This window comes from Dendropsophus ebraccatus, chromosome 12 (assembly GCF_027789765.1).
Source record: "Dendropsophus ebraccatus isolate aDenEbr1 chromosome 12, aDenEbr1.pat, whole genome shotgun sequence".
NCBI lineage: Eukaryota > Metazoa > Chordata > Amphibia > Anura > Hylidae > Dendropsophus > Dendropsophus ebraccatus.
Genome location: NC_091465.1, coordinates 71,819,585 through 71,839,541, shown reverse-complemented (window position 1 = coordinate 71,839,541; position 19,957 = coordinate 71,819,585). Strand labels below are relative to the sequence as shown.

At 41.7% G+C, this 19,957-nt stretch overlaps 1 protein-coding gene across 2 annotated transcripts; it reads right to left on the bottom strand.

The window, feature by feature from the left end:
* Positions 1 to 6,081: 6,081 nt before the first annotated feature.
* Positions 6,082 to 13,923, bottom strand: LOC138769449 (C-X-C chemokine receptor type 3-2-like). 2 transcript variants are annotated; one of them, XM_069947942.1, is made up of 3 exons: positions 13,858 to 13,923; positions 10,421 to 10,585; positions 6,082 to 7,608 (listed from the first exon to the last, which is right to left on the bottom strand). In XM_069947942.1, the coding sequence occupies exons 2-3, from the start codon at positions 10,469 to 10,471 to the stop codon at positions 6,601 to 6,603; spliced, it is 1,059 nt and encodes a 352-aa protein (XP_069804043.1). In that variant the 5' UTR covers positions 10,472 to 10,585; positions 13,858 to 13,923; the 3' UTR covers positions 6,082 to 6,600. The 2 variants fall into 2 exon arrangements, with proteins under 2 accessions (XP_069804043.1, XP_069804044.1); XM_069947943.1 differs by lacking the exon at positions 13,858 to 13,923 and adding an exon at positions 12,432 to 12,480.
* Between the last annotated feature and the right edge of the window lie 6,034 nt (positions 13,924 to 19,957).

The window sequence follows — 19,957 nt, the reverse complement described above, 5'->3', positions numbered from 1 at the left end:
CCCTTTAGGAGAGTCACAGAAATAAAAGCTAAGTGTGTAAGAAATTAGAAAATTTTAATTTTCTGTGCAGAGATTTTATTGTAATCCAATATTTTTCATATTTATAAACTTATTACCAGAGAAATTCACCCCAATATTGATTGCCCCGTTTCTGCAGTTTATAGAAATACCCCATATGTGGCCCTAATGCATTGTTTGACGGAACCACAAGCCTCAGATATAAAGGAGCGCCTAGTGAATTTCAATGGCTCCGTTATATTTGGTCATTTCTGACTGTACCACTTCAGGTTGGTGGAGGCTCTGGGGTGCCAAAACCTAAAAAACACCTCTAAAGGGACACCATTCAGAAAACTACACCCCTCAAGGAATGTAACAAGGGGTGCGGTGAGCATCTGGACCCCACAGGTGCTTCACAGATTTTCAGAACAATGGCGTGAAAAAAGAAAAATGTATTTTTTACACTATAACATTGTTCTAGCCTTCAATTTTTCATTTTCACAATGGGATAAAAGGAAAAAAAAAACACAAAGCGTGTAGCTCAGTTTCTCCCGAGTACGGAAATACCCCACATGTGGACATAAAGTGCCAAGCGGGCGCAGGACGAGCCTCCAAAGGGAAGGAGCGCCAATTGGCCTTTGCAAGCTGGATTTTACTGGAATGGATTTCAAGGGCCATGTCGCATTTACAGAGGCCTCATTCTGCCAAAACACTGGAAACCCCCCACAAGTGACCCCATTCTGGAAACTACACCCCTTAAGGAATCTAACAAGGGGTGCAGTGAGCATATAGTGTAGGGTATTTACGGACTCGGGGGAAATTGTTCTACACATTTTGTGTGTGTTTTTCTCTTTTAACCCCTTGTGAAAATAAAAAATTTAAGGCTAAACCCACATTATAGTGTAAAAAATGTAATATTTCATTTTCACTCCACATTGTTCCACATTTGTGCCCGTCACCAGTGGGATCCATATGCTCACTACACCCCTTGTTACATTCCCTAAGGGGTGTAGTTTCCATAATGGGGTCACTTGTGGGGGGTTTCAACGGTCTTGGCAACACAGGGGCCTTTTAAATGCAACATGGCCCCTCGAAATCCATTCCATTCCAAATCCAGCCTCAAAAAGCCAAATGGCGCACCTTCCCTTTGGAGGCTTACCCTGCACCCGCATGGCGCTTTATGTCCACATGTGGGGTATTTTCGTACTCAGGGGAAATTGCTCTACACATTTTGTGTTTTTTTCATCTTTTAACCCCTTGTGAAAATGTTAAAATCAAGACAAGATTAATGATTTAGTGTAAAAAATTAAGCATTTTTTACTCTAAATGTTGGTCTAGCCTTGATTTTTCCCATTTCCGCAAGAGGTTAAAAAAGAAAATGAACACAAAACGTGAAGAGTAATTTCCCCTGAGTACGAAAATACCCCACATGTGGACATAATGTGCCATATGGGCACAGGGCAAGCCACCAAAGGGACAGAGCGCCATTTAGAGGCTGGAATGGAGGATGGAGGCCATGTCGCAATTACAAAGCTCCTGTGCTGCCAGAACAGTAGAAACCCCCCACAAGTGAAACCCATTATGGAAACTACACCCCATAAGGAATCTAACAAGGGGTGCAATGAGCATATGGACCCCACTAGTGACGGGCAAATTTGTCGAACATGTGCCAGAAAAATAAAACATAAATTTTTTTTCATTTTCACGCCCCAAATGTGGGTGTCCCATATCCCTGCTGCCCCCCTTGTTAGATTCCTTATGGGGTGTAGTTTCCAGAATGGGGTAACTTGTGGGGGGTTTCTACTGTCCTGGCCGCACAGAGGCTTTGTAATTGCATCAGGGCATCCTCTAATGGGAATGGCGGCCATACCTATTTAGCTGGGGAAAAGGGACAATTATTAATTTATTTGCGGGTATTAGGCCAATTATTAGTTTATAAGGTTGAAAATGACAGGTGTCCATCAAATTCAACCTGTGTTGATCCAGAGGAAGGCAAAAAACCCTTGTGAGGTAGACAACAGTAGCCTCATCACTGGGAAAAAATTCCTTCCCGACTCCATAATGGCGATCAGAATAATCCCTGGATCAACGTGACCCCTGAAATAGGAATAAGGGACAGAATTTAGATAATGTAGAACCCCAATGACGTGTGGTGCGCCTTGAAGCGATCCTGTATGCAGAGACCGGGGGGATCAGGACAGGTGTCACACTGGAAAATGGTGTCCTTCCTGATCCCCCTGTTACGCCACACTCTGCACTTCTTCTGGGGTCTCCTGTTTTCCAGTGTGGGGGACGTTACCTGGAAAATGTTGCCCTGGTGCGATACGGGGTCCCTCATATCCAGAAGCGCTGGGTGCTAAATATTAGGGCTCTATTACTGCCTCTGATATTTTTGGATTGTGCCGCAAGCTACAGTAGCTCGGGCAGCGAGGGACCGGAAGAGGGGGTGCTGGTATAAAAGATATCCCCGTACAGGTGGTAACCTTTACCCAGCAGTGGGAAGATCAGTTCCCGAACAATTTTCCCACTAACTCCGAGGATGGGGGGGGGGGGTATGCAGGATTCGGGTGTCCCTTCCTTCATACACTCTAAGGGTACATGCACACTGCGGAATCGCAACAGAAATCCCTTCACGCATTCCGCAGCTGGCACCCACCGGCAGACTGATGCAGGCGTGCGTCTCCGTCCGTGTCATAGACACGGCTCTCCGACCAATGTGTTCATTCTTTGAATGGACGATGGAATCCGCCCGTGCATAGAATGGAGTCTATGACACGGGCGGAGACGCACGCCTCCATCAGTCCGCCGGTGGGTGCGAGCTGCGGAATGCACAAAGGGTTATCCTTCGCCATTCCGCAGTGTGCACGTACCCTAAATCTGTAAGTGTACCCTGAGGTACTCTCACAGAGTTTGGAGAATTTCACGCCATACCATCATCTCTTATTGGGACGGTACTGGCGGAAAAGACGTTTCTGGGGGGCAGCGTACGCTACGCTACCCCCAGACACGTCACTAGATGATGAGGATGAGGAGGAATGGAGGAAAAAAGGATCCCCCCATTCATCCTCACTGGCTGTTTCGGTGTCGGAGGCAATAATAACGTATGTGTCCGACGCCGAAAACACCCTGAGGGCCATCTTTATACGGGGATTGGTATATGGGGTATGTAAATGTGTTCTGGTGTAGTGTAAAACTTTATTCCTTGTAGTGTGGTGTAATGTAGTGTTTTTTACGTTTTTTTTTACAGTAAGAAAAAAATATCCCTACGCCAAGAAAGGAGCTGCTGATAAATGCCGCACTTATGTGCGGCACTTATCAGCAGACAGTGGCGGTAGGATATAGGGGGGGAAAAACGCCCCTACGCCAAAAAGGAGGAGTTGCAGATCAGCGGCGCACTTACGTGCGATGCTGATCAGCACTCAGCGGCGTTAGGGCGAAAAACCGAAAAAAAAAAATTTGGAAAAAAAAAAACGAAAAAAAAAACAAAAACTTTTTACCCCAAAGCAAATGATCAATGTATAATATACACTGATCAGCCACTAGGGGGCAGTAGAATGGAGCTGGCGGAGATGGCCGAAGATGGGGGCAACGGAAAAGACCGAAGAGCCGAAGATTCCCGACGAAGACCGAACGAACCCGGAAGTGGCGGCGACGAGGAGAAGTGGACGCGCGGGACGGCAAATCTTTGTTCCGGAGGCCAGGATCAGGTGAGTATGGAACACCTGCACCACACACACCTGTTCTGCACCCCTCAGCTACCTAGCTGAGGGGTGCAGAACCTTGGCCGGACACTTTTTAACTGTTAGATCGCCGTGATGGGCCGGCCGGTACTGGCCGGCCTATCACGGTGATCGTGGGGGTGGCACCGCCGCCATCTTTGTTGGGGACATTAATGGCGATTGGTGCTGTCCCGGACAGCACCAATCGCCATTGCTTTCCGGGTCACCGATGACCTGGAAAGCTGTATTCAGCTGCTATCGGCTGATCTGTATTGATCAGCCGATAGCAGCGATCGTTGGCACGGGGGGGGGGGGGGGGTTAATCACCCCCCGTGCCGACGAGCAGAGATGGCCTGCTATACATTATAGCAGGCCATCTTCCCCGATCGCTGTGTGTGAACACACAATGAGCGGGGAAACATCGGGGAAATTTACGCCCTGGTGCGTTAAGTACCAGGCTGTGAGGGCGTAAATTTACGCCCGATGTCGTTAAGGGGTTAAAGGGGTTATCCAGTGCTACAAAAACATGGCTTCTTTCTTCCAGAGACAGCCCCACTCTTGTCTCCAGCTTGGGCGGGGTTTTGCTGCTCAGTTCCATTGAAGTGAATGGAGCTTAATTGCAAACAGCACCTGAACTGGAGACAAGAGTTGTGTTATCTCACAAAGAAAGTGGTCATGTTTTTGTAGCACTGAATAACCCCTTTAAAGCTCATGCACACAGCTGTAATACTGCACCCATAGCACCCAAGCATATGGAGTAAGAAAATTATTGTGGCACCTCATCAGGAGTAAGTACCCAGACAGGGGAGAATATCCTTTTAATGTGCTGCCGTGTCAAAGAATGTGGAGTACAATTTAGGGAGGGAAAAATCTATCTACTTTTGCTGTTGTATTTCTATATAAATCTCAATAAAAAAATTAAAAAAATAAATATAATTTTTTTTATTGTAAAGAATGAAAAAAAAAAACTGTACAAAACATACTCACCTCCCTTGCACCCACACCACTGCTGCAGTCACAGTGTCAGTCCCTTGTGAGCTGCGCTTCCTTGTGTCAGTATTGGCACAAGGTTCTGCCCTCTGGACACTTAACCAATAATAAGGTTATGTCATATGGTAGAAATACATAAACACTTTATGACATAGGAAAACCCCTTCAAGGGAAAAAAAAGAGATGAATAATGTATTCACCCATACATATAGGACATTTCAGCTCTGACTCATGAAGACTTTCACTTGTGCACGACTGATAATACATTGCCCAATCTTTTTTTTTGCATATCTATCATATATGTCTTCTGGTCTCAAGATTTCTCTATAGCTCTGAACAGGTTCACCTGAATGGCTGAACAAGCAGGTTCTTCTACCACACAAGAAAGTGACACGGTAACAGCAGTGGCGGCCTGGGAGCAACGGAGGTAAGTATATGTTTTTTATTTTTTTTATTTTTTGCTCTCTACAAAAAAAAATCCTGTGGAATACCCCTTTAAATAACATGTGTGGTTTCTTAACCCATTTTCAAATGTTTTATTCAACTGTGAGAATTGTGAGTTAGTAAAGAGGAGATTTCACAAGAAAGACCCTCATCTGTTGGTCAGGGCTGAGATTTGTGGAGGTCCTTGCACCTTCATGCATTAAATGCCTGAGACAAGATAATGCCTACAACATAATACATTGCAATAGAGAAGTACTGTGGTGTATTTTATTAGTCGTCACAAATATTGCAGTATATTGGAAAGAAAAAAAAAAACTAAGAGAGGAACTTAAAAGTAAACAAATCTAAAAATCTAAAATAAATTTTACATTTATTGTATAAAAATTAACAATAAAAAAATGAACAAAAATTTGCATTGTAAAAGTCTGTAAAAGTCCTAACTTATAATATTAAAATATCCTTTTATTTACCCTACACGGTGTACATTGTAAAATAGGCAATGCAAGATTTGTAAAATGTCATTGAATGTACTTAAAAATGGTAGCATAAAAATTACAGATTGTCCTACAAAAATTAACAATGGTAGGCCCATTAAAGGAAAAAAATAAAGACTAAAAAAAAAAACCGAACGTTGTGCATGTCAGGATTTAACAATGCAAAGTATTTTTTTATTAGATTTTAGAAAAACAAAAGAAAAACTATATACATGGCTATGGCCATAATTGTATTAAAAAATAAAGTTAAAATTATTATTACCACATGGCGAACTCCATAAAAAAACATAAAAAACAATAGCATAATCTAGTTTGTTTCTATGCCACAAACAAATCATTCAAATGGGTACTCCGGAGGAAGAAAATTTAATCAACTGTTATCAGAAAGTTATACAGATTTTTAAGTTACTTCTATTTTAAAATCTCAAGTTTTCTACTACTTATCATCTGCTCCATGTCCTGCGGGAAGTAGTGTATTCTTTTCAGTCTGACACAGTGCTCTCTGCTGCCACTTCTGTCCGTGACGAGATCTTTCCAGAACATTATTAAATCCCCATAGAAAACCTCTCCTGCTCTGGACAGTTCCTGACATGGACAGAGGTGGCAGCAGAGAGCACTGTGTCAGACCGGAAAGAATACACCACTTCCTGCAGGCAGCTGATATGCACTGGAATACTTAATATTCTTAAATAGAAGTAATTTCCAAATCTGTATAACTTTCTGACACCAGTTGATCTGAATTTTTTTTTTCCGGAGTACCAAAGTAATGGTGTTAATAATGCTATTAATCATCCCACAACCAACCAGTCCTCTTGCTACTAAGTCAACAGAAAAATAAGACTTATTGTTATTAGAAGGTGGAAAACACCCCCTCCAAAAATCATTTGATTAAAAAAATTAGACCTGGTTGCAATACTTGACGAAGCCTATGCACATGGGAGGCACCAAAATGAAGATTACATAATTTTGGAATATGAGGGATTAGATTCAGTGATGGTTGTCCCATCCCTAGACAGAACCACACTAGTGTTGATCACATGATCAGATAACCTTTTGAAAACCTTAAAAACTTCTTTTCTAAATTTAACTCCAACAAAGGCATATATAATAGGATTTATACAGACATGAGATAGACCCAATGTCTCAGTAACCGCCAGGCCAATGTCCAACATCGTCTCCAAATGGCAGTTCCGGCCAATGTAATGCATTCTTTGAAGAGTGTCGATAAGCTGTAAGGTTTTATACGGTGCCCAGCAGAAGAAGAAGACGAGAAGAAGAGCAACAATGACTAACTGAGACCTTCTGGACTGGTTTAACCTGGACCCTTGAAGAGTACAAAATATTCGGGAGTAGAAGAACGTCATGAAGATGAAGGGGATGATGAAAGCAACAGTAAGTTCCGTAAATTGTATTGCAATCCTTAGTAAGTCGGATTTCTCTGGGTCAAATTCATAGTAGCAGATTGCTTTCCCAGAGGAAGGGCTATTTCCAACACTGCGGAAATAAAATTCATGCCAAGACAAGACTAAGGATAACCCCCAGACAAAAACACAGATCATGACCATGTGGATGGGACGCATCTTCTTATGAAGGTCCACGGCATAGACAATGGAGAAATATCGACTCAAACTTATACAAACTAGGAGTAAAATACTACTATACATATTTATAGTGAACAGAGCGCCCAATAGCTTACAAGGAAATTGCCCAAACAACCAACCAAAGCCATACTGGACAGCCCAAAATGGTAGGGTGAGACCGAGAAGAAGGTCCGACAAGGCCAGCTGGAACAGGTAGTAATCTGCTAGATGCCAGGACGTTCGCCTGCTCATCAATATGGTCAGAACCAATCCATTTCCTATTAGATCCAAGAGGAAGACGATGGTGAAGGCTACCGGGATGAAATATCCAAAAAATGTCTGGGATGGCTCACAAGGCGAAGTATCCACGGTGGGTGAATAATCCTAAAGACAGAATTAAGTGAGTTGTTAATATTCTGCATATAACTTCACCTTAAAGGGGTTTTCCAGCAAAAATCTTTTTTCTTTCAAATCAACTGATTTCAGAAAGTTATATAGATTTGTAAATTACTTATTTTTAAAAATCTCAAGTCTTTTGGTACTTATCGGCTGCTGTATGTCCTGCAGGAAGTGGTGTATTCTTTTCAGTCTGACACAGTGCTCTCTGCTGCCACCTCTGTCCATGTCAGGAACTTCCCGTAGAAAACCTCTACTGCTCTGGCCAGTTCCTATCTTGGACAGGGGTGGCAGCAGAGAGCACTGTGGAAGACTGAAAATAGAACAGCATTTCCTGCAGGACATACAGCAGCTGATAAGTATAGGAAGACTTGAGATTTTTAAATAGAAGTGAATTACAAATCTATATAACTTTCAAAAACTAGTTGATTTAAAAAGAAAAGATTTCCGCCGGATAAGCCCTTTTTAAAAAAAATCAAACTCAGAATATGAAGATAACATTTCATTGGTGGAAAGTGGATGGAACATTATTGAAAGAGGGTGTGGCCTCTCATCTGTCATATTTACTAAAACTTACGTCTGCAAACTTACATAAGTTTCAGATAAATTCTATGTCAACTAGAGGTGCACAGAGCAGCCACAGATGTACCAGATGTATTAATCTCAATCTGGCAAATCCAGAGCCAACAGGACTTCACTTAAAATGTACCTGTTATGTTGACCCCAAGCCGGATCAGTGGCGAGTTACTCCGTTAAACCAAAAGTTCAGGTCTTCTTAGATACCAACACGCAATGAGATTATAATGTGCGCAACCACCATTGGATCCATGGGTCCAGCAATTGGGTCATACACATTATGTTGGTATCCAAGGAGACCAGAACTTCTAGTCAAGTAACTCACTGTTGATCCGGTATGGGGCCGACATGACCGATACACTTTAGGACTTTAGTACAGATTATATAAAATATGTAATAGCGGAGCAATTATGAGGTGTGTAGCATTAGCGTATCTTTTATTCACCCATAAGTATATACTGGCAATCTGGCCAGTAAATTAGCCCTAAAAATAACAGTTGGGTTCTTTTTTTTTCACAGAGGACGCCTGGTCACTACAGGGTTAAGAAATGAATCCTTATAGTGTTAAAACACTGGATTCTGTCACCTCCCTACACTGACAATATCACAACGTTCTAAGCCCTACTCGGTCAGCTCTCCCTCCCTACACTGACAATTTCACAACGTTCTAAGCCCTACTTGGTCAACTCTCCCTCCCTGCACTGAAAATTTCACAACGTTCTAATCCCTACTCAGTCAGCTCTCCCTCCCTACACTGTCTAACTACCACTGTGAATATTGCTGCCTTACTAAATTCAAATGCTGTCCCTGCTCGTGTCTCTCTCCCTACTGAACGGCACAAGAATCAGAAAAGTCTGTGAGAAAATTCTCCTCAGCGTCGTGTTTTTATAGCATATAATATACATCGTGAGATAAACGGTTGATGTGGCTCATGTTCGCCAATGATCAAATTGTTAGCAAACGGTGAACACAAACAATTAGCGTCATGTTTGTATGAACATTTACGAACATGTTCCCGCATCATTAGTCATCAAGACTCATCAGCAGTCCCACCCCACCAATAGATTTCTCACACCTATATCTATCAATAAAGGTGAAGAGAAGCCTCTTGGTCTCCATTGCATGAAATTGGTGACATATGAAGATACATTAGAGTCCAACGCACCTCTATGGCACCTGTGGTGTGACAGATAACAAAACCATAACACAGACATGTGCATGAGCCCCTATTGTGTGGACGGTCTGGAAAATGTTGCAAATAGTTGTAGGTATTTCTAATAGTTTTGTGGTTCGCTTTCAAAGGTTCTGGTTGTAGCTCGAGATGTGTTCACCACAATGGTTTTAGCTACGTGTGGATCTTTCTGAATGAGTCAGCCATTGATATGTCCAGGAAGGTTTGTGTAAAAAAAAAAAGGTGAAGTCCGGTGGCTTAGTACATTATCATTTGCCACAACGGTAAAGTTATTTTTTAAACAAAAGATTTTTTTTTTTTTTTAAATTCAAGAATGCAAGGCAGGCTTTATCAAAACTGGTCAGTGTCCCCTGAATAGGGCAGCGTGTCTGGGTATCCCTATAGCAGGCGCCTCAGACTCCTTATAACAATAGAGTAGACCAGGACTTGGTACAAGCTGCCTCGTGACGATAGCAAAAAGTTAGATTTTTGTGTTATAATGTTTTGTACGGAGTCATAATGAAAAAAAAAAAAAAGTTGAATCGGGCAAGATCCATTTTTCCCCAACTTAAGGATAATTTTCCCAGTTGGCTGAGAAACGCCCCAGAGTTCTTATTTCACCACGAAAAAAGTTACCAATTTTTTCTAACCAAATTCTATAATAAATTAAAGTTACAAATTATAAATATTTTGCAATAAAAAATTTTTTTTTAAGATTTTGTCAGATAAGGGGTGGTTTGGTAGCTGTGTATTAATTTTTTTTAGGTCTTTAGGTCTGTAAGATTTTTAAGTGGCACTGTCATTTAGAAAAACTTTTGGCATGTCATAGAGACATGTGAAAAGTTTTGATTAGTCTGGGTCTGAGTGTTCAGGGATTTTGAACAACAGCAAAAAAAAAACAAAAAAAAAAACAACATTTTCCACTAAGCTACACAAAGAGTCTGTTCTGGCAAAATCCCCAGTGAAATTTCGGTTTTAAAAACGTCTTCTTGTATTTTTCATACCCGTACACTTTGAAATAATCTGAGAAGTGCTGGTATAAGCCATACTCACAGTATAGTAATCGGGGGTGGATGTAATCTCATCATCCTCAGTATACATCATGATAGAGACTTCTGAAGTTGACTTGAGGGAGAAAAACTTCGGGTGAAGATGATTTTGCTTTTGAAAAGTTGTGAGCTAGACCGAAGGGATGCCTTGTCTAGAAAAAGGAAGTGGCTAGTTTGAGAGGAGGGAAAAAAAAGTCAGAGAATATAAATGAGTTTCTGGTTATTAATGTGCAAATATAATATAAATGTGCTCCGCTACATAATAATAATAATAATAATAATAATAATAATAATAATAATAATCCATACAGACCCAAGCCGATGTTTCCCTAGGCAGGATTAGAGCCATTGACTTGTGGCCCATTATGTGTTTATTGCCCATTATATCACAGAATAGAAGAAGAAAGAAGAAAACAGCAGCATAAAATTGTAATTACAAAATGTCATGCTAAGCAAAATATAAAAAAAAAAAAAAAAAAGATAGATAGATAGATAGATAGATAGATAGATAGATAGATATTTAAACCCTGAGATTTATGGGTGGTCAGAGATGTGATAAAATGAGCAGCGTAGATCATCTTCAGCAGGCATATTGATAGATTGCAGGTACACAGCCCAGGCTTTCCTAGGCTCTCTCTATCCTGCACATAGCACAGGGTAATTCCCACCACCACTCCCTGTAATTGTCCTGCTCCGGCTGTTACTAGAGACAACTTTCCCTTGACTACAGGCAGTAGACAGCAGATTGTGAGACACCTAATGCCCAAGACTTTAAACCAGTGTTTCTGGGGTAAGGACTCCTTTTTAGTTAACCCTTTGAGGACCAGGCCCAAAATGACCCAGTGGACCGCGCAAATTTTGATCTTCGTGTTTTCGTTTTTCCCTCCTCCCCTTCTAAGAGCTCTAGCACCTTCAGTTTTTTATTTACAGGGCCATGTAAGGGCTTGTCTTTTACAGGAATAGGTGTACTGTGTAATGGCATCTTTCATTTTACCATACACATGCAGGTTTACACAGATTCTCTAATGTTATATATATATTTTTAATGAAATCCTTTTTTTTGGCAATTAATTATTAATAAAATGGGCCTATTGTGACACTTATAACGGTTTTATTTTTTCACCTACGGGGCTGTATGAGATGTCATTTTTTTCCGCCATGATCTCTAGTTTTTACTAATACCATATTTGTGAAGATCAGACGTTTTAATCACTTTTTATGAATTTTTTTTCTATATAACGTAACATCAAATCTGTAATCCACGCAATTTTTTCCCTCTTTTCGTGTACGCCGTTCTCAATGACGCTTGTTATATTTTAATAGATCGGACAATTATGCACGCTACGATATATTTTATGTTTATTTATTTATTTTTATATGTTTTATTTATATAATGGGAAAGGGGGGTGATTTAAGCTTATTGGGGGAGGGGCTTTGGGGTAGTGTATTGGTGTTTTTAACTTTTTTTTTACACACATTTGAAGTCCCTTTGGGGGACTTCTACATAGAGTACATTAGTTTGATTTCTTCACTGATCATTGCTATGCCATAGGCATAGCATTGATCAGTGTGATAGGCGATCAGCTCATTGAGCCTGCCTGTGCAGGCTCAGTGAGCAGATCGCCGATGGGACCGCACGGAGGAAGGTAAGAGACCTCCGTCGGTCCGATACAGTGATCGGGATCCCCGCAGTCACACTGTGGGGGTCCCGATCGGTATGTGACAGGGGACTCCCCCCAGGGTTGTCTAGGGGTTAATAAAGGGATTTATAAACATGTTAGGGATCACATTTTCTAGGGGCCTGGTAAAGATCCCCTGACCTGCCATGCTATTACTCCTACTAAACCCTGTCTGCCAGCAGCTTCCAGAGACAGAGTGTAATGGGGGATCAGTATAATCACAATACACTGCAATTCGAAATATTTGAAGAGAAACATCAGCAGGTTAGATGAAACTAACCTGCTGATAGGCCCCTATTGCATAGGGGACACTAAGGAGTAAGGTATGTGTCTTACCTTCCTTCTCGGCTCTGGTCCCATGCTCTTAGTCAGAGTAATCTTCACTCTGGTGCACTGCTAATGGTAATGATAATCAATGGAGGGGGCGAGCCAGGTGCTCCTTACGGTGCTCCGGAGCGGACTTTACCCCAACTAACAGTGCTGGACCAGTGCCGAGGAGGAAGGTAAGACACATACCTTCCTCCTCAGCCTCTCAGGTGCTATAAGGGGGTTCATCTAACTTGTTCATAGTTCTCCGGAAGATCCAGGTTTTCCTATTTAGAATATACTAAAAAATGTATCTGGCGCTGCCCGGGTATAAAGTGTCAGTGTGTTAATTGAATTTGTTCCCAAGGGTGCCCAGGAGGCCAATCTATGCCCACAATTTTATTGTTTACGGGGAAATCGCTAAGCTGCAGGTTGTCACCCATTTTGTCATTAATGTAAACTGTGGTAAGGGCCCAAGCAGCCGATGAGAAAACGGGAGATGTTTTCACTGAATTATTGTAAAAGAAAAATGAGGCAGCCGCCCCTAGCAACCAATTAGATTCCAGCTCGCTTTGAAAATGAAAGTAGTAATCCTATTGGTTGCTAAGGCGTCAGTCCCAACTACCATTAGTGTTTGTGTATGTGTGTGTGTGTGTGTGTGTGTGTGAGGAGGGGGTGTGGTCAGACACTGACATCATGTTTGTGAGGTAAAATCTGATCTCCAGAACATTACCATTTATTTCTATGGGTCTGTTTTCCTCTTGAGCCCCCACCAGGCCTGGCTGTCATATCTGTGACTGTGATGCTTTGGATCTGCACATTCATGTCTTTTTAGCTCTGGCTGAGGCTCATCCCCTCACCTGTGCATTGCTGGGGAGACATACAGCTCTAATGATGTCACCTGTGTGTGCAGTGTGGAGTTTCTTCCATTCATTTCTATGGGGCACTCTTCCCCATCCCCATCCCCTCCTGTACATCTGGCAACGACGTGATCTTTGCTCTAACCTTCCCGGGTACCCAGGGGTGGATTAACTTTACAATAGGCCCCAGGCTGATTACCAAGCTCAGCCTCCCCCCCCAATCCCACTGTAACTATGGCGGCACTAGCGTGGTGTTCATAGTACAGGATAGATAATGTCATGATACCCTGATTTGTGCAAATTAGTGGTAACAAAGCAGCAATTTTTTGCAAATCATGGCAGAAGTGTAGCCAGGAGACAATACACCAATGAAAGTAAAACAATTTTTGGGTGGCCATGGGCCCCCCAGGAGCTCTGGGCCCCGGGCTACCGCCCGAAACGGACCTATTGTAATCCGCTACTGCGGGTTCCCAATTTGTCTGCGTGCCAAATTTGGGGTCAACCGGTTTAGGCATTCCAAAGTCTATAACGAACAGACAGATGGACGGACAGACAGACATTAATTTTTTATTATATATATACTTATATATACTTACAAGTTATGGGTCGTGGAAGGTGGAGATGAAAAACAAAAATGAATAAGCAAAACGTCCACTTCCCCTTCTTCTTCTTAATAAAACTGTAATCCCATCCAGCTATTAAAGCAATGGCTGAGGCCGTCCTGATGCGAGGGGTCGTGTACTGAGGTTTTAAAGGTATTACCGGGAAACTTAATCATCACATCTGTTGAATAGTAAGAAGCCACAGAAACCAAGATGCTTTTGTGTAGTCTTGGTTGTGCAGCTTCTAAAGTGTAAAGCTGGTTGTGAAATCTGTACAGACACCATGACCTTTAAGGACCCGTCCTATCCTTGTAACTGCGATACAAGTGTTTTATAGTAATGCAGAATTGTGTGAGACAGGGTTACAGACAAAACAGATCAGTGACATTTCCACAATACTTCCCTGGCTTTGTTTGCTCTGATATTACATAAAACACCATATGACGTGTGCAGTATCACAACCGGTCTAGAACAAAAACGCACATACAAAGAATAGTAAAGGAAACCGATAAAGAATTACTCAAGGAGCTTAGTCAATCCGTCGCACTTCTTTCCCAGCATAAACAGCCTATAGTATCCTCTATATTTAAAGGGAATCTGTCACTAGGTTTATTCCACTGTAAATAAGGACGGTATAAACTAGTGACAGAAATGCTTAAAAGATCGGTGTATTACTTCCATTACATCATTTTGTTCAGCTGTTCTCCTAATATGCAGAAGAATAGGATTCTTTCCAGACCCCTCCCCCCGCCCTTCAGCTGCTGACTGACAAATGACTGTCTATACACAGCATGGATAGATAATTGCCAATCAGCAGCTGGTGGGGGAGTTTTCTGCTTCTCATGAATATCCAGGACTCCTGGGCTCATGCACATGATGGAGAGGAGTACTAATTGTCCATGTTATTCAGGAGAATATCTCCAGATCAGCTGTACAGAACAATGTAAGTGATACATCATTCTGTTCAGCTTCTCTGTCACTGGTTTATGCTACCCTGAGATAGGACGGCAGAAACCAACCTAGTCTCTATAACTTTCACATTCATAGTGCAGACCACAATAATGGGTCTTCAATAACAGGCTGCACTACAGACATGTGAATGAAGCCTAGGGGCTGGAGAATGTAGATCCATCATCCCTGTAGGCCATCGTTACTTATCAACAGATACGGCTGAGGACTTTTGGGCACGTACCACCATGGAGCTAAACTATGAACGATACAGTTGCATTGTGCATCGGTGAGTCTTTTTCTTTTTAACTTTCTTTTTATGGAATAATAAAACAATAATATAAATTTGTTATACTCAAGCATGAAAGTACAGTCAATCAACTTCTTGAAATAAGCAAGTAGATCTAGGTACTTTTTGTTTTATTAGGGTAGAGGTTGACCTCAGAAGATGGGGGAGGGGGCTATTAGATGAGTGTGGGGATGAGAATTGGTTTATATGACAGAAGGAATAGTCTTTTGGGTTGTTTCAGTTAGAGTCATCAGTGAAGTAGGTTGTATGAGCAGCTGTGTTCCTGAATATGAGCCAGGCAGCCCAAGTTTGTTTAAAGGGAATGTACAGCCTAACTATTTTTTTTTTCTGATTAGAATACTGAGCAGTTTGTATCTACATTTACAAATATGCAGGTCCTATAGACAAAGACACAATAGCCTGGAGCAGACCCTATTCATATGAATAAGAGAGGTTTCTGGGCATGCCATGTGCTATGTGACCTATTCAGTGGTCATACATGGGCATACGAAGTGAGTAAAAGTGCAGTAAGTGTGAAAAGTCTTGGCCTATAGCAGCTTACAGCTTGAGGCTATGTTCACACTATGTATCTGTGCGGCTGTATTTTTTATGCTGCTGGAAATGTGCGGCTGAAACTACGGCCGTGGGAAAAAATAGACATGCGGCTGAAAACATACGGTCATTTACTTGGAAATCTGGTTCAACTAAAAATAACAAATAAAATCTTTAGAAAGTGATGCAAACACCTCTGGATGCATCTGGGAAAGCAGGGAAACAGTTTACAGGAATCGCTATTACCAGGGTTTGCGATCCTCTGCACTATAGCCGATGTCTCTCATGGTTAACATATTGATATTAATAAAACACATTTTCGTTGTAATAAAGTCCCTTTCGTTGTTCAAAAATTAAATTTAAACGAATCCATCATTTTGCAATTAAATATACTGTTAAAATAAATAGATAGATATATATATAAATAAATGTATATTTATGTATATATATTTATTTTTTGACAGTATATTTACTTGCACAATGATGGATTCGTTTAAATTAAATAATTGAACAACGAAACTGATTTTATTACAACGAAAATGTGTTTTATTCATTAACCCATAGCTGCACCATGACGTTACTGAACGTCCTCATGCCGCTATGGGAGTTCAGAGGGGGGTCGCGCGCGGTCCAATCGCCGTGCCCGCTAATTAAGTACTTAGAAGCAGCTGTCAAAGTTGACAGCTGCTTTTAAATACTTGCTCATATCCATCCTTGGTGGTCTAGTGGGGAGACCGCCCCCCTGCGGCGCGATTGCGGGGGGGGGCGATCCCCGCATCCATCCCGGGCCGGGGTCTGCTCCGTAATGGCGCTGATCCCGGCTCAGCATTCTATTGCTTTTGGCTGCAGCAGCCAAAAGCAATAGAACACCGATCTCATGGATTCATGCAGTATAATTATACTGCATGGATCTCTATGAGAGATCAGAGTGTATATACTAGAAGTCCCCCAGGGGGGCTTCTAGTATATGTGTAAAGTAAAAGAAAAATGTATTTTTAATAACACAAAATCCCCTCCCCTAATAAAAGTCTGAATCACCCCCCTTTCCCCATTTTATAAATAAAAATAAATAAATTAATTAATAAACAAACATGTTTGCTATCGCCGCATGCGTAATCGCCCGAACTATTAATTAATCACATTCCTGATCTCACACGGTAAACGGCGTCAGCGCAAAAAAATCCCAAAGTGCAAAATTGCGCATTTTTGGTCGCATCAAATCCAGAATAATTGTAATAAAAAGCGATCAAAAAGTCGTATATGCGCAATCAAGGTACCGATAGAAAGATCACATCATGGCGCAAAAAATGAAACCTCACACAGACCCATAGACCAAAGGATAAAAGCGCTATAAGCCTGGGAATGGAGCGATTTTAAGGAACATATATTTTCTTTAAAAGGTTTTAATTTTTTACAAGCCATCAAATCAAATAAAAGTTATACATGTTACATATCGTTGTAATCGTAACAACTTAAGGAACATATATAACGAGTCAGTTTTACCCCAGGACGAACGGAGTAAAAACAACCCCCCCCAAATAAAAAAAAAAAAACATTTTTTTTTTCAATTTCACCACACATATAATTTTTTTCTGGTTTCCCGGCACATTTTAGGCAAAAATTACATCTGCCATAGCAAAGTACAATGAGTTGCGCATAAGGGCTCATTTGGGTCTCTAGGTGGAATAATGCAGGCGCTATGGCCTTATATACACGAGGAGGGAAAAACGAAAACTGGCTGTGTCCCCTAAGGGTTAAATATTAATTAGTACAGGAAGCTCCATAAGCCGTTAATTCATATAGCCGGCAATAGAGCATTCTGTACTAATCATCACTTTACTCTTAATGAAAACATCAAATGTTTCTTCTAATTATGTTATCACAATAGCATTATTAGAAGAAACATTTTGAATTATATGTGCGCTCAGCTGATTGGCTGATCGGCTGAGCGCACATATAAAGAGCCGGTCCGCAGTACAGTGACTTCATTGTGCTGCGGACCAGCGAAGAGGACACATCAGGGTGAGTATACAGCTCTCCCCACCCCCTCCCCAGCACTGCACCCATCCCAGTAAGGAAGGGAGGTCACTTAACCCCTTCCTTGCTGGGATGGGTGCAGTCTGACATCAGTCTGGCCCCCAAGGGGTTAAGGGGGATGCAATGCATCCTCCCTTAACCCCTTGGGGGCCAGACTGTAAGCAGCGATCTGTAAAGATGCTGCATACTGTAAGGAGCACAACACCGCTCACAATGATGGGTGTTGTGCTCCTGTTTGTGTGTTTTTTGTTTCTCCCTTTTTGTTTTTCAGATATCGGTATCCTGTGGATTACGTCGGATTCGGTGGACTACATCGATGACCAGCGGTTGTTTGGTGTTTTTTTTTTAATAATATGGTCAATGAGGGGTGTGGGGGTGTTTTTATTTGAATAAAAAATTTTTTTGTGTCTTGTCTTTATTTCTTTACTTTATAGACTTAGTAGTGGAAGCCGTCTAATAGACGGAATCCATTACTAAGTTGGGGCCTAGTGTTAGCCGGTATAAAATGGCTAACACTAACCCCCCCATTATTACCCCAGTACCCAATGCCACCAGGGGTACTGGGAAGAGCCGGGTGCCAGTGGTTCCGGAGCGTCAAAATTGGCGCTCCTGGACTGGGGCGGCAGCAGGCTGGTAAGGTTTAGGCTGGGGAGGGCCTAAACCAATGGCTCTTCCCACCCTGGTGTTACCAGGCTGCTGTCACTTGGTTTTTAACCCGGCTGGTTATAAAAATAGGGGGGACCCTATGCATTTTTTTTTTAAAATAAATAAATAATAATAAAAAAAACGCATAGGGTCCCCCCTATTTTTATAACCATTGGGTACTGGGGTTAGTGTTAGCCATTTTAGCTAACACTAGGCCCCGACTTAGTAATGGATTCCATCTATTAGACGGCTTCCACTACTAAGTCTATAAAGTAAAGAAATAAAGACAACACACAAGTGAAAATTTTTTTTATTCAAATAAAAACACCCCCACCCCTCATTGACCATTTTATTAAAAAAACACACCAAACAACCGCTGGTCAACGACGTATTCCACCGAATCCGACGTAATCCACAGGATACCGATATCTGAAAAACAAAAAGGGAGAAACACACAAAAAACACACAAACAGGAGCACAACACCCATCATTTTGAGCGGTGTTGTGCTCCTTACAGTATGCAGCATCTTTACAGATCGCTGCTTACAGTCTGGCCCCCAAGGGGTTAAGGGAGGATGTATTGCATCCCTCTTAACCCCTTGGGGGCCAGACTGATGTCAGACTGCACCCATCCCAGCAAGGAAGGGGTTAAGTGACCACCCTTCCTTACTGGGATGGGTGCAGTGCTGGGGAGGGGGTGGGGAGATCTGTATACTCACCCCGATGTTGTCTCTTCGCTGGTCCGCAGTACAATAAAGTGACTGTACTGCGGACCGGCTAATTATATGTGCGCTCAGCCGATCAGCCAATCAGCTGAGCGCACATATATTTCAAAATGTTTCTTCTAATAATGCTATTGTGATAACATAATTAGAAGAAACATTTGATGTTTTCATTAAAGTAAAGTGATGATTAGTACAGAATGCTCTATTACCGGGAATATGAATTAACGGCTTAATGGAGCTTCCTGTACTAATTAATATTTAATTAATAAAACACATTTTTGTTGTAATAAAATCAGTTTCGTCGTCCAATAATTTAATTCTAACGAATCCATCATTGTGCAATTAAATATACTGTCAAAAAATAAATATATATAAATATACATTTATTTATATATATTTATTTTAACAGTATATTTAATTGCACAATGATGGATTTGTTAGAATTAAATTATTGAACAACGAAAGGGACTTTATTACAAAGAAAATGTGTTTTATTAGTTTAATATATTAACTATTAGAGGCATCGGCATTCGGCATTATTGCCGGCTAGTTTTGAAGTACTCCGTACGGACCGCCTGTCTATCCACGGCCGTGAATTTGCACAGTTCTAGCCGCAAACAATGGTCTTGTTCATTTTTTACGGGTCCGTTTACGATTGGGCCATAGGCTCATACATAGTGTGCACTGTGCAGCCGTATATCGTATACTTTCCAGCGTACGCATAAACCGGAAAAATACGGCTGATGATTTACCGCCCGCAATACAGCCGCACAGATACATAGTGTGAACCGGAGCCGCTCGCTTCATAGTGTGAACTGGCAGGGTTTCCTACGGCCGCAATTCATTGAATTGCGGCCGCAGAAAACTGACATGTCAGTTATTTGCGGGGCCGCACAGA